Consider the following 12,247-nt stretch of genomic DNA (forward strand, 5'->3'; position numbering starts at 1 on the left):
GCGCGCGGGCGGCAGCGTGGGGGCGCGTTCCCGGGCCCGCGCATGCGCCTGGCCGCGCCGGCGCCCGCCACTTCCGGCTCGGGAGCCGCGGGGCTGCGCGCCCGAGGGGCTGCGGGCGGCCGGGCGGGCTGCGTCCGCGGGCTCCGGCGCCGCCAGGGACCGCCTCGCCTTTGTGAGCGACCTGGCCCGAGGGAGTGAAGATCGGCCTGCAGCCTCGCCTCTGCCGCAGCGTCGGCGCCCACAGGCCGCACCCCGGGCCGGTTCTCAGGAGACCCATTGCTCCCGAGTCTCCGACTCCAGCTCACTGTGACTTTCCCAAGCCCCCGGCCCTTGCTTCAGGAGCCAAAGCCAACGTCTCCCGAGCCGCCAGGCTTCCCCTCAGCAGCTCCCCACCCTTGCTGAGTCGTTGCTTCTGCTGTGAGGGGAAAACAAGACCCAGTAGCCAGCACTTGACTTTTGTGTGCTGGAAATTGATAGTTTGGAGGCCGAGAGGGCAGAGTGGACACACAGGGCCTCGGGAAGGACCGCGGAGATACTGGGGGAGATCGACCTCCAAGACAGGGGCTTTCTGTTGCCTTCAGCAGGGCAGTGGCTTGCCTTTTGATCCTCTCGTCCCATATAGTTTGAACTCATTGTGCAACATTGAAAAACGGGATCCGATTTAGGGGAGGCGGGAGAGGAGCAAATAGCACCATTTTCTGCAGGTTCCAGGGGCTGCCCCAGGAATCTCCCAGAAATGCAGCTTTTGAAAGGTCATTCGTGCTCATCACTGGCGTACTGCCCTGAAGATGATCTTACGCTAGGTGGACTCTTGGAATATATGGGAAGTCAGGCCAGCTCTGGCAAGACTTCAAGCCTAGGAATATATTCCTCTGATAGTGCCCTCTCTCTCTACCCTAGGAAGAAACTCCTCTTAGATTCATCTGCAGTTGATTCTCCAAGGACATGGGAAGATAGGTGTAAGCCCTGGAACCCAGACCCTTAATTGGAAGGAAGCCACTTTCTGCGGTGCATCATGGCCAAACCCGCTCTGAGAGGAAATGGCAGTAACTCTGAAACTTTCCGACAGCGCTTCAGGAGATTCCATTACCAGGAGGTGGCTGGGCCCCGGGAGGCTTTCAGCCAACTCTGGGAACTTTGCTGTAGGTGGCTAAGGCCAGAAGTTCGCACCAAGGAGCAGATTGTAGAATTGTTGGTGCTAGAGCAGTTCCTGACTGTCTTACCTGGGAAAATCCAGAACTGGGTACAGGAGCAATGTCCAGAAAGTGGAGAGGAGGCAGTGACCCTGGTAGAAGATTTACAAAGAGAGCCTGGAAGACCTGGATGTTCAGTGAGAAGGGAGGGGTAATTCAGAAGTGTGACTGAGAAGGGGCAAGGATAGAGGGCTAATTAAGGTATGGCCAGGTTTAAGAGGGGTGCAGTATCCCTTATACTTCAGATCTGGCGATGCTTATCCTTCTACTCTGGAACAGTTAATTTTTTCAGATAGTGCTTGTCTGTAGATTCTAACTGGGTATACATTTGCACAATGAATTTTTCTACATTTCACAGTTTACTTAAAAGGGAAGAAAGGAGAAATCATTTTTTCAGCTTATAGTTGGGTTTACTACTTTGATCTTTTCCTTCTGGAGTTCTACTGCTCTAGGCTAATGGTAATGGAATATGACCCTTGTTTTCTATAACCTCCCCCCCCCATTCTAGCCTTGATTTGTCTTGGGGTCTTAAATCACCTCTTCTGGGTATGTTCTTCATTCTGACTTTGCAGTGACAATTAATGGGGGTTATTTCTAGGTCACACTCTATGAAGGGGCAGGAAGTGTGCTCAAAGAAGATGATGACACCCTTGAAATCATCACAGGAATTATTAAGTGTTCAGCAGGAGTCAGTGGAATCCCAGCCCAGGGGCGTACCCAAGAAACAGAGGGCAAGAAGCCCAGACCTGGGACCACAGGAACAGATGAACCCAAAGGAGAAGCTCAGACCTTTTCAAAGGAGCAGTGAGGAGTAGATTCAAATGGGAAAATAGAGGTCATTCTAAATTGGGCTGGGACTACTAGTGGGAAAGGATAAGTGGCAATTGTAGAATATACAGTTATTGGGGAACTCTGAAGACATGTAGCTTAGCCCTCTGGTGCAATAAGTATGCTTATATTTCCACTTTTGATAGGCCCATTAAGAGAATATCTCCCTAGTTTTTATTAATTTAGTTTTTAAGTTTCTTCTTGGTAATGATGATAATAGGTCACTATTATTTGGATAATTTTTTTATATACTGGAAAATACATCTTTTGTTTTCCTTATCCAAACTATACAACATCTTTCTCTCTAAGCTTTCTCCCCAGTGGCTGGCCAGTGAACCTGTGATATCCCTGTCTCAGCTTCCCAAGTCCTAAAATTACAGGCATGCACCAACATGTTCAGATCTTCTTTCTTTAGACTTCATTTTTTATTACTCTCTCCTTTGAAACTTTTAAGTTGTTCATGTACATTAATTGTGGAGAACTAAATTAAATATATTATTCTAGTGAGGGTCTGTTAGTCAAAGGCTGAGGAAGGATTTTACTTCAGAACGTTGCAGTGTCTTTAAGTAATGATTACATGATTTTTGTTCAGCTGATCACTCCCAGGATTCTCATATCTTTCCCCAGTGCCTTTGTATCTAGACATTTAATCTTGTACTTGATTTTTTAGAACTTGTTTTTCTTCTTTGTACTCTAGTTAACTCCATTTTGTATGTTTTTTCTTCATCATTTCATTTAAAACTTAAATTCTGATCTTATCAACTAAGCCTTCTTAACCAATTCAGTAATGGTTTCTGTTTAGTCATCCAGATAAAATCCCTCAACCTCACACACAGACTTACAGAACAAAACCTCTCCTCAAAGAGCTTACAATATGATTCAGAAAACAACAGCAAACTGTAAATATGTACTAAACTGAACTGTACGGAAATAACTAAACAATGACTTGTTCAGTTATGTGAGTACTATAGGAATTTGGTGAATGGAGATGAGGGGCGGTCATAGAGAAGGCCTCTTGAGAACACCAATGAATAGGGGTTTTTTGGGGGGTGCATAATAGGGATTAAACCCAAGAACATTCTACCTCTAAGCTACACCCCCAGCCCTTTTTATTTTTTATTTTGAAACAGGGTCTAAGTTGTTGAGGGCTTGATTAGTTGCTGAAGATGGTATCAAACCTTCAATCTTCCTATCTCAGCCTCCCAAGTATTGAGATTGCAAGCATGTGCCACCACGCTCAAGTATAGGATGGAACCCAGGGGCAATGTACCTCTGAGCTACACCCCCAGCCTATTTTTGATTCTTTACTTTGAAACAGGTTCTTACTGAGTTGTAAAGTGCCTCACTAAGTATCTCAGGCTGTCTGCAAACTGTGATTCTCCTGTCTCAGCCTCCCAAATGCTGGCATTACAAGTGTGTGCCACCATGCCCGGCTAAAGTATAGGTTCTTGAAGGATGTGCTGAGTCTGGATAGGAGGAAGGGAGTTAAAGAAAAGGCACAGAGTGATGAGTAAAAGTCTAACAGGAATAGACAGTGTGTGCTAGGCACTAAGGTTAAGGTTCAGCAGGATAGCACGTGAGCTGAGGAAGAAAGAGCTTGGAGTTCAGTAGGACAGGGACAGCGGCAGTTGTCTGCATCTGTGAGGATCCAGAGCCTGGACTTAGATGGTAGCAACAAAAATGAGAAGAATGTACTAAGGGAAACACCTTTAGAATTTGGTGGCTGACAGTGTGAAGTAAACAGAGGAGTTGAAGACAGTCTCTCCTCACCCTTTATTTTTTTTTTAATTATTATTATTTTTTTGCGGGTCTGGGGATGGAACCCAGTGGCATTTGACCTCCGAGCTACACCCCCTGCCCTATTTTTTATTCTTTATTTTGAAACCAGGTCTCACTGAGTTGCAGAGGGCCTCACTAAGTAGCTGAGGCTGTCCGCGAACCGCGATCCTCCAGGTCTCAGCCTCCCAAATGCTGGGATTACAAGCGTGCGCCACCACGCCCAGCTTCTCCTCACCCTTTAAATCACCAAATTTAATTCGCCAGCCTCACGTGATAAATAAAAGGATTCAGAAGGTGACCGTTCCCAACAGTGGACAACCAGCAACAAATGATCCAAAAGGCTAGGGGCAACTTGGAATAGGACTGTCGACTCTGGACACACAACAGAACCCTTCCCTCCCCTGTCACTCTACTCTGAAAAATTCTTCTCATCATTTGAATTTTCCTGTATTTCCCCCATTCTTCAGCCCACTGAACTTTCTAAAAAACATTTTCATAGATACTTCTTTTGTAATCTCTTGGATGAAATAAGGCAGGACTGAATTCAGAGATGTTTTGTCTTATCTGTCCAAACTATGATGCCCTTTGTTTGCTTCTCTGTAAGCAGGATTTCCATTACCTAAGTCCAGTGTGGTCTCCAGATTGGAGCAAGGAGAGCCATGGATCCCAGATCTGCTGGGCTCCAAGGAGAAGGAAGTCCCAAGAGGCAGCCACAGTGGAGACAGACATGCTGATCTGTTATCATCCAAGAGAGAAAGAAGAAGCTGGATGGAACAGGATCACGGGGACTCTGAGGATGAGAAGGTGGCAGGTGTGCACTGGGGCTATGAAGAGACCAGAACTCTCCTCGCGATTCTCAGTCAGACTGAGTTTTATGAGGCTCTCCGAAACTGTCATCGAAACAGCCAAGTGTATGGGGCTGTGGCTGAGAGGCTCCGGAGGAAGCATATGGCTTCCTCCGGACCCTGGAACAGTGTCGGACCAAGTTCAAAGGTCTTCAGAAGAGCTATAGGAAAGTCAAAAGTGGCCATCCACCTGTGGCCTGCCCCTTCTTTGAAGAAATGGAGGCCCTGATGAGTACACAGGTCATTGCCCTGCCCAGTGATGGTCTAGAAGAGGCAGCCTCTCACTCTGATCAGGTGGGCAGTGATGCTGAGGCTGAGGAGCCAGGGCAAGAGTGCTGGCAGCATGAGGAGGGAGCAGATGAAGCTACTGTTGCAGGGTCTGAAGACAATGAGATGGACCTGGAGGCTGTGCCCCAAGACCCCGACAGCTCAGCGGCACCTGCCCTGTTCCAAAGCCCAAGTGGTAAGGAGGTTTTCTTCTTGGGGTTTTGGGATTAGACTTGGGAAGCAATGAAATGACATGTGGAGTCTGAAGGCTTACGGTCACCTGCCAGCTTGCCACTTAGAGAACAAAGGGATTGATTTCTTAATTCCCTATTTCTTTCTCTGGTACTGGGGATTGAAACCCATGTGTGTTCTACTTTTTAGCTGCCCCCCCCTTTTTATTTAGAAATCACCTCCCTAGGTTACCATGCCCTGGCCTCAAACCTGCGATCCTCCTGTCTCTATCTCCCAAACACTGAGATTACAGGTATGTGCCCCTAAGCCTGGCTTTCCTATATAGAAATCGTCTTATGGAAAGATCAGTTAGATACTACCAAGGAATAAGAAATTCAAGCTGGGCATGATGGCACACACCTGTAACCCCAGTACTTGGGAAGCTGAGGCAGGAGCACCATAAGACTTGATGCCAGCCTCAGCAACTTAGGGAGCCCTGTTTCAAAATAAAAAAGAAACAGGGATGGGGTATAGCTCAGAAGTAAAATGCCCCCGGGTTCAATCCTCAGTACCACAAAAGGGGGGAAAATCAAGAACATCTTGAAAAGGTATCATTCCATTTCTTTATTACATTATTTTTTTCCTGATCACTAAACCATTGCAGGTTCACTGAGAAAAATATGGTCCTTTATTATTGTTTCTTTTTTTCTTCATTCCTTTTCCTTTTTCATCACTGACATAAATAAATGTAGGTAAATTATAAATGTCACTCATGTATTAATTGCTACTGTTTTCATTTTCTTTTCATCTTTTCCTCTGTTGTTTTTTCTCTGTCTTCTTTCCTGTTCTCCTTTACTCACAGTGAGTGGAGGATAATGGAAGGAAAGTAACATCCAACCGTTGGCTCTCAGGTGAGAGGAAGACTGTTTGAATTCTCCTTCCTTCCACACTGGTACCTTGGGGAGCAGAGATTAATCATACTGATGTTACTTTCCTTAATGTACTACCCAAGTTGGGCAGCCCTAGCATGTGTTCAGGCAAGGAGACAGTTTGTTCTTGCTTCCTTCTTCATTCTGGCGCCTGTCCATCCTTCACCCCACAGATAATGTGCATGACTAAATAAGGTCCTTTTACCCTTTGAGTTTTTGCTGCAGCCGGGCTTGCTTAACTGAGATTGTGACCAATGAAGGAAGGCCATAAAGCAGTGTGTTCTGGAAGAAGCAGTTCTTTGGGTGTTTCAGTCATTCTGTGGGACACTGAGTTCATAAGGAAATTGGGCCAGTGGAAAGTGAATGACCAGAGAAGTCAGGGATGAGAACTGTGGTTGACAACAATTAATTTTGGGTCTTCCTCCCCTGACCAGTGATTTTCTAGTTAGGATCAGAGTTCCAGAAACCCATAAGAACAATGAAGACGGCTGGGGAAATGCGTCCTATACATTTACCTCATAATAACCATTTTTTCATGATCAGGTAGAATGGCTTTTAAAAAAAATAGCTAAATAGAATTTACAAATAAAATTATCTGTGAAACTGCTAAAGGATATAGAGATACAAAACTCTCTTATAATGAGTTTGTATAGATTTTGAAAACATTAAGTGTTTTTACTTTTTTTTATGGTGGTACTAGAGATGGAAATCAGAGGCTTTCTACCTCCAGCTATATTCCCAGACCTAGTTTATATTTTATTTGGAAACAGGATCTCACTAAGTTGCTGAGAGCCTCACTAAGTCGCTGAGGCTGACTTCGAACCTGTGCGATCCTCCTGTCTCAGCCTCCCAAGCGTGGGGATTACAAGCATGTGCAACCATGCTTGGCCTGTTTTTACTTTTTAATCTAGGAGCCTGAGTTTAGATGATTTTTCTTTCTTTTGGGTGCTGGGACTGAATATGGGGCTTTGCGCATGATAAGCATGTGTTCTACCACTAAGCTACAACCGTAAGTGATTTATCTTGATGGAGGTGACAGGATGGGGAATTGCTGCTCTAAAGCTCTGGAATAAGTGGTGCTGAAATTTCTCTCTGGTGGCAGGTGTACACTGGGGCTGTGAGGAGACCAAGACTTACCTTGGAATTCTTAGTGAGACTCAGTTTTATGAAGCCATCCGGAACTGTCACCACAACAGCCAGTTATATGGAGCAGTGGCTGAGAGATTATGGGAACGTGGCTTCCTCAGGACCCCAGAGCAATGTCGGACCAAGTGTAAAAGCCTACAAACCAGCTATTGGAAAGTCAAGAATGGCCAAGCACCAGAGACTTGTCCCTTCTTTGAAGAGTTGGATGCTCTGGTGAGTAATCAGGTTGCTGCCCCATTTAGTGATGGCCAGGAAGAGGAGGAGTCAGTTTCATGCCCCATCCAGGGCACTAGTGAGGCAGAAGCTGAGAAGCAAACAGAGGACACAGAAGAAGCTATAGATGAAGATTCTGGTGATGATGAAGAGGATCCTGAGATACCTCCAGAGGCTTTCATAACCCGTGCTCCAGTCTTATTCCACAGCCCCAGTGGTAAGATTCTTTTACATCTTACAGTATAAATAGCAAAAGGGAGACAATGAGGTTTAATCTGATTTTTTTTTTTTTACAGTACTGGGGATGGTACCTAGGGGTATTCTACCTCTGGGAGGCACCCCCAGCCCTATTTTTTATTCTTTATTTTGAAATAGGGTCTCACTGAGTTGCAAGGGGCCTCACTAAGTAGCTGAAGCTGTCTGCGAATCTGTGCAATCCTCCTGTCTCAGCCTCCCGAGTGCTGGGATTATAAGTGTATGCCCCCACGCCCAGTTCTATTAACATTAATCTGAGATAGTTGCAAACTAATTTGTTATTTATGTGTGAGCTGCTAGAATTTCAGCCAGCTTATCAGAGAATGTGAGAGCTAACATTTCACAAGTAGCCTGTTAATGTAGCCATAGCAGGATGAAGTTGATTTTAAAAGTTCATTCTTTTTTTTTTTTTATTTATTTATTTTTGGTGGTACTGGGGTTCCTGGGAGCCCTTGTACCTCGGGCTACACACCCAGACCTATTTTATACTTTTTTATTTTTGGAAACAGGGTCTCTTTTTTTTTTTTTTTTTTGGTAGTACTAGGGTTCCTGGAAGCCCTTCTTCCTCTGGGCTACACTCCCAGACCTATTTTATATATTTTTTTATTTGGAAACAGGGTCTCCTAAGCCAGCACACGTGGCTGGCTTCGAACCTGCGTGATCCTCCTGTCTCTGCCTCCCAAGCGCGGGGATTACAAGCGTGTGCCACCACGCCCGGCAGAAACAGGGTCTCTTAAGCCAGCACAGCTGGCTTCGAACCTGCGCGATCCTCCTGTCTCCACCTCCCAAGCGTGGGGATTACAAGCGTGCACCGCCACACCCGGCTTAAAAGTTCATTCTTATTTACATATTTTTCTCCTAATTTCAGCCTGTATACGAGTTGTCTGTATATCTATATATGTGAAAAACTGAAACCTGTTTCTTTTTTTTCTTTTTTTGTGATACTAGGGGTGGGACCTAGAGGTTTTTCTACCTCCGGACTATACTCCCAGACCTATTTCATAATTTATTTGGAAACAGGGTCTCACTAAGTTGCTGAGAGCCTCACTAAGTAGCTGAGGCTGGCTTCGAACCTGTGCAATCCTCCTGTCTCAGCCTCCCAAGTGCAGGGATGACAAGTGTAAGCCACCACGCCCAGCTTGATACCTGTTTCTTAGACATACTTTTGCAGAAGTCTGAGATTTCTGTGGGAACTGACTGAATCTTAGCTGCTCTATAAGAAAAAAAAAAATGTCCATAGGACTTCTCCTTATAGGAAGAAGAGTTCTGATTTGGGAGGCATACATGTATATAATCTGGGCCATGTTGTTTATGAGTCAAATGACTTAGAGCAAGTTACTTCACCCCCAAATTTACTTATATATTAAGATCTTGGGCTGGGGTAGCTCAGTGGTAGAGCAGTTGCCTAACATTTGAAGCCCTCAGTTCAATTCCCAGTACTACAAAAACAAGAAAAACAAGAAAAACAACAAATTGTGTCATAGGGTTGATGTACATGAGGTACTTTGAAGCACCTGTCACAATTCCTAGCTATATAGTATTTATTAAATATTTTCACATTCAGTCGTGTAAGTTGCATTTTTTTTTTTTTTTTTTGCTGGTACTGGGGGTGCAACCCAGGGGCATTCTACCTCCGAGCAACACCCCGAGCCCCATTTTTTTTCTTTATTCTTTATTTTGAAATTGGGTCTCACTGAGTTGCAAAGGGCCTCACTAAGTAGCTGAGGCTGTCCGCGAACCACTATCCTCCTGTCTCAGCCTCCCAAATGCTGGGATTACAAGTGTGCACCCCCACGCCCGCTAGATCAGCATTCTTGAAGGATGTTCCATGGACCATCAATCCCATGAGATATTAATATGTTCTACTAAAAATGACTTCTGGGTTTGTAACTAGCCCTTTTGGGTTCTCATAATACATACATATTTAAGGTTTGAGACTTTAGTTAGTCTAGTGAATCTTTTTTTCATGGAACATATTCGTAGACTAGGCTTCTGGATAGAAATGCTGCTTTTAGAAGTACATACACAGGCTGACACTCAGCACTCTTTTGCTCTTAAATTTAGTCCAGGAAATTTGGGATCCAAAGTTTACCTAAAACATCTGAATAAATGTAAATTCTCACAGACTAGGCTTCAAAAGATGCTAAGTATTTTTCTACCCTGTTTCTATTTCCAATATATATTGGAATTTGAGGGGACGGGTACTAATGAAAATTCTTTCTAGATACAGAAGTTTCCCAAAAAGTTTTTCCGAGCATTTCCTTCTAATCCCTTAAGTTACCAGCAATAACATGAATAAGAATATCACAATTAAGTCTGAGATGTGGCAAAAATACAGCATTAGAAAGTGTCTTTCCTGTATAAGTATACTGATAGTCTTTTTCAAAACCCTGCTGTACTGAGAGGGTTTTGTAAAGATTCTCAGTAGTCAGGAAGGGTTAAAAGAATATATTAATCATCTCCTATGTGGATTATGTAGATGAGAAGCACATGATAGGTTACTAAATAAAGATGTAAAACATTGGAATTTTAATAATAGTAGCAATTTGGGATTAAGAGACCCCTGGTTTTTTATCTTTGATAATCTATTGTAATATTTACAATATTTCCCAGATTTCCTTTTCCCAGATTTCCTCTGCCCTGATTTTCCCAGATTTCCTCTGCCCTGGCACATATTAAGGAAATCGACAACTTAAAATTCTATTCCTATATCAGGTTTTGAGACTGGGTTTGAGAATGAAGAGAATCCAAAACGGGATATTTCAGAGGAAGTCCAATTGCATAGGACTTTGCTTTCAAGGTCTGAAAGGAAAATTCCCCATCATCCTAAACAAGGGAAAGGCAGTGAGAGTGAAGGAAGGCAGTGGAGAAAGACCCAAGAAGAGAAGAAAGGGAAACAAATACTCCCAGAAAAGAGTTTAGGTAAGATCCTAAGTCATCAGAGATCTTGCTTGGGAGAGAAACCCTGTAAACATCTCAGATATGGCAAAAGCTTTGACCCAAATTCCCATCTCATGCATCAGCTATCTCCTCAGGTAGAAAATCCATATAAATGTGCTGATTGTGGGAAAAGTTTCAGTCGGAGTTCACGCCTCATCAGATACCAGAGAATACACACTGGAGAGAAACGTTATAAGTGTCTTGACTGTGGGAAAAGTTTCCGTGACAGTTCAAATTTCATCACCCATAGGAGAATTCACACAGGAGAGAAACCTTATCAATGTAGTGAGTGTGGAAAACGCTTCAGTCAGAGCTCCAGCCTTATAATTCACCAGAGAACCCACACAGGAGAAAAGCCCTATCAATGTGAAGAGTGTGGAAAAAGCTTCAATAAAAGTTCTCATTTCAGTGCACATCGGAGGATACACACAGGAGAGAGACCCCATGTGTGTCCTGACTGTGGGAAGAGTTTCAGTAAGAGTTCTGACTTACGTGCACATCACAGAACCCACACAGGAGAGAAACCCTATGGGTGTCATGACTGTGGCAAGTGCTTCAGTAAAAGCTCTGCCCTTAATAAGCACCAAGAAATCCACGCACGAGAAAAGCTTCTGTCACAGTCACTGCCCAAGTAAGCCCCGGAGGGCATACAAAGGAAAGAGCCTCAAAAAATGCTTCGATAGAAAGTCTTGCAGGAGTGGGATCCATCTCCTGTTCTTTGACCAACTGGCTTAGGAAGTGCTCCTTAGGACTTATGCCATGGTTTGTTCCTTATGCTTCTCCCGATCTAAAGTCAGATTTCCAAGGCAGTTTGTTTTAAGAATGAAAGGAAGAGTTCAGCTCCTCACTTTGCCCTGCATCTGCGATGATGGAAAACATCTTTCCCTCTCAATGCCTCTGTTCCGTGAGTAGAGGAGGACATGGTAGTAGATCTTAAGCATTTATATGCATACTTCTTTACTCTTCCTCTCATTCAGCTGCAATCGAATTGGAAGAACCCACCACAGCAGCCTTTCGGGGAGAAGTCATGAGACTTTGCTCAGTATATGGGTGGGTGGGGGTGTGTGTGTGTGTGTGTGTGTGTGTGTGTGTGTGTGTGTGTTTAGGGTACTGGGGATTAAGGGTAGGTATTCTACCACTGAGTTATTCCTCACAGCCCTTTTTACTTTTTATTTTGAAACAGGGTCTTACGAAGTTACTACACTCTGGCCTCAAACCTACAATCTTCCTGTCTCAGCCTCCCCCAGCTCGCTCTCCATACAGTAATGGAAATGCTGTAAGAATGGCTTTTCCTGCTCACTTAAGCCTGTGCTCAGAATGACACATTTGTCAGGCATATTATTCATTTACCTTAAAGAAGGAGAGTTTAATGTCCATCATGGTTCTGCCTTATAAAGTATTTTTTAAAAAACAGGTTTTCTGTATGGGGAAACAGTGTAAACCTTATGTAAATACTGGATTTCTTAGTTTCTTCCAAGTCCTAGAAGGGTCAGAATAGAAAAATATATTTACAGCAGCAAGTTTGATTTTCTTGTCTTGTCATCTGAATTGCATTTGTCCTTGCAGTCTCGGGCCCCAAGAACAAGCTAGCTGAGTGTGGTGATAGGTAAAACTGCCCATAGGGAAACACCCATCCTCCCCACACTTCAAGTGCCTAGTAGGGTGGTATGCACCTGATGGG

At 44.2% G+C, this 12,247-nt stretch overlaps 1 protein-coding gene across 1 annotated transcript; it reads left to right on the forward strand.

Moving 5' to 3' along the window:
* Window positions 1-42: 42 nt before the first annotated feature.
* ZSCAN29 (zinc finger and SCAN domain containing 29) lies at window positions 43-10,348 on the forward strand (the record flags this gene model as incomplete). Its single annotated transcript, XM_080707036.1, is given in 8 exon segments — window positions 43-172; window positions 301-417; window positions 1,070-1,143; window positions 1,147-1,330; window positions 4,408-4,739; window positions 4,742-5,108; window positions 7,115-7,371; window positions 10,280-10,348. Coding segments are annotated over 8 exon segments (1,530 nt in total).
* Between the last annotated feature and the right edge of the window lie 1,899 nt (window positions 10,349-12,247).

The sequence above is a fragment of the Muscardinus avellanarius genome (genome assembly GCF_963383645.1).
Source record: "Muscardinus avellanarius genome assembly, chromosome: 12".
Lineage (NCBI taxonomy): Eukaryota > Metazoa > Chordata > Mammalia > Rodentia > Gliridae > Muscardinus > Muscardinus avellanarius.